At 36.6% G+C, this 1,405-nt stretch overlaps 1 protein-coding gene across 1 annotated transcript in view; it reads right to left on the reverse strand.

Moving 5' to 3' along the window:
* LOC118239690 (putative protein FAM90A16P/FAM90A17P) overlaps nt 1-1,145 on the reverse strand; it is a 4,034-nt gene extending 2,889 nt beyond the window's left edge. Inside the window, exon 1 of the mRNA XM_035453009.1 lies at nt 1,116-1,145. Within this exon, the coding sequence (XP_035308900.1) occupies nt 1,116-1,145 (30 nt within the window). The remainder of the gene's footprint in view (nt 1-1,115) is intronic.
* Between the last annotated feature and the right edge of the window lie 260 nt (nt 1,146-1,405).

Genomic DNA, 1,405 nt, shown 5'->3' on the forward strand with positions numbered 1-1,405 from the left:
TTTCCAGGGATATTTGGTGGTAGGCAGGCTCCTTTTGTTGGCTAGATAATATTCTTTAACTTCCCAGCAGTATTTTATATCACATAATAACTTTGTATTGCTTTCTGTTGTTGAGACAGTGTCCCACGAAGTAGCTCTGACTGGCCTGAAAATCACTGAAGTCTGTCTGCCTCCGTTTCCCTTGACCCTCAAGCACTGTGCTGAGATTTGAGATGTGCCCCACCAAGCTTCAAATGGGCAATCCTCTCAAATCCAAGTTTTGACTTCTGTATAAAGTTAAGTGAACAATTCCTACAAAAACAAACAAAAAAAAAACACCTGGCAGTTCTCAGACATAAGACATCTTTCTTTTGGTTAGATCACAAGGAAGGGTCATCTAATCAGGCTTCTCTACATGTTAACTATATAAATCAGAGAGTGAATAATAGTAAAAGACCACATAATTGGGAAAAGAATATATAAAACAGAGTTAATATGCCTGATTTGTATTTCTAATCTCTATTCAGTAGAGACTGAGTTAAAACTATTTTTTACTCAACTAAGAATGATAAACAGTATCTTTCCCTAAAGTTGACTACTTCAAAGTCCTAAAATGATTCACAATTAGTTAAAGATTGGAAGGAAATATTATTTATGAAGAGAAAATACCAGAGGCACATGGCAGGACATTTATATGATTTCTTTTAAGCTGCAACAGCCTGTAAGAAGCATGACCATAATATTGAACTCTGTACTTCCAAATGCACCATTTTAGCTTAGCATCCTTTTGTTTCCTAAAATAAGCAGTCAATTTTGAGCAGAAATGTCAAAAAATCAATAAAAAGTAATTAGGAAGAGTGTTTAATGTCCTTGAGAAAAGCTTTGAAGGAAAAAAATGGAAGCTTCATCCTGGCCAACAGTCTTATATTTTCTCTCCATATTAAAAATAAAAGGAGGCAACTTAAATTACTTTATAGAAAATGTGTCAAGCATTGCCCTGGGTCATACTATAGTGAGTGCTGTTGAACTGCATTATAAACCTCCAGTATAAGCTGTTCAGTAGCTCACACTCTATGCAGTCAGGGTAGGATACATCCTAGCAGGGTACCAGAAACATGGAAGAAAACCCCTCTTACCACGTTGAAGCTATACCTAGTTATTCCCATCACCTCTGAGTATTGATGTCAGAAGAAAGGAAATCACATTTATTGAGCGATTTCAGCATGAGCTCATGGAGTTCTCACAATAACCAAAAGCTTTGTATTATTTCCCCCACTTATCAGAAAGAAAACAGCATTTCAGAGACGAGACGGAGTTTGCCAAATTCCTACAGATGGAAAAAGGCAGAGCCAAAACTCAAACCCACATCTCTGATGACAAAGTCCCTGTTCCTTCCAAGAAGTTAGTTAGGTATTTGAGGATTTTT

The sequence above is a fragment of the Cricetulus griseus genome (assembly GCF_003668045.3).
Source record: "Cricetulus griseus strain 17A/GY chromosome 1 unlocalized genomic scaffold, alternate assembly CriGri-PICRH-1.0 chr1_1, whole genome shotgun sequence".
NCBI lineage: Eukaryota > Metazoa > Chordata > Mammalia > Rodentia > Cricetidae > Cricetulus > Cricetulus griseus.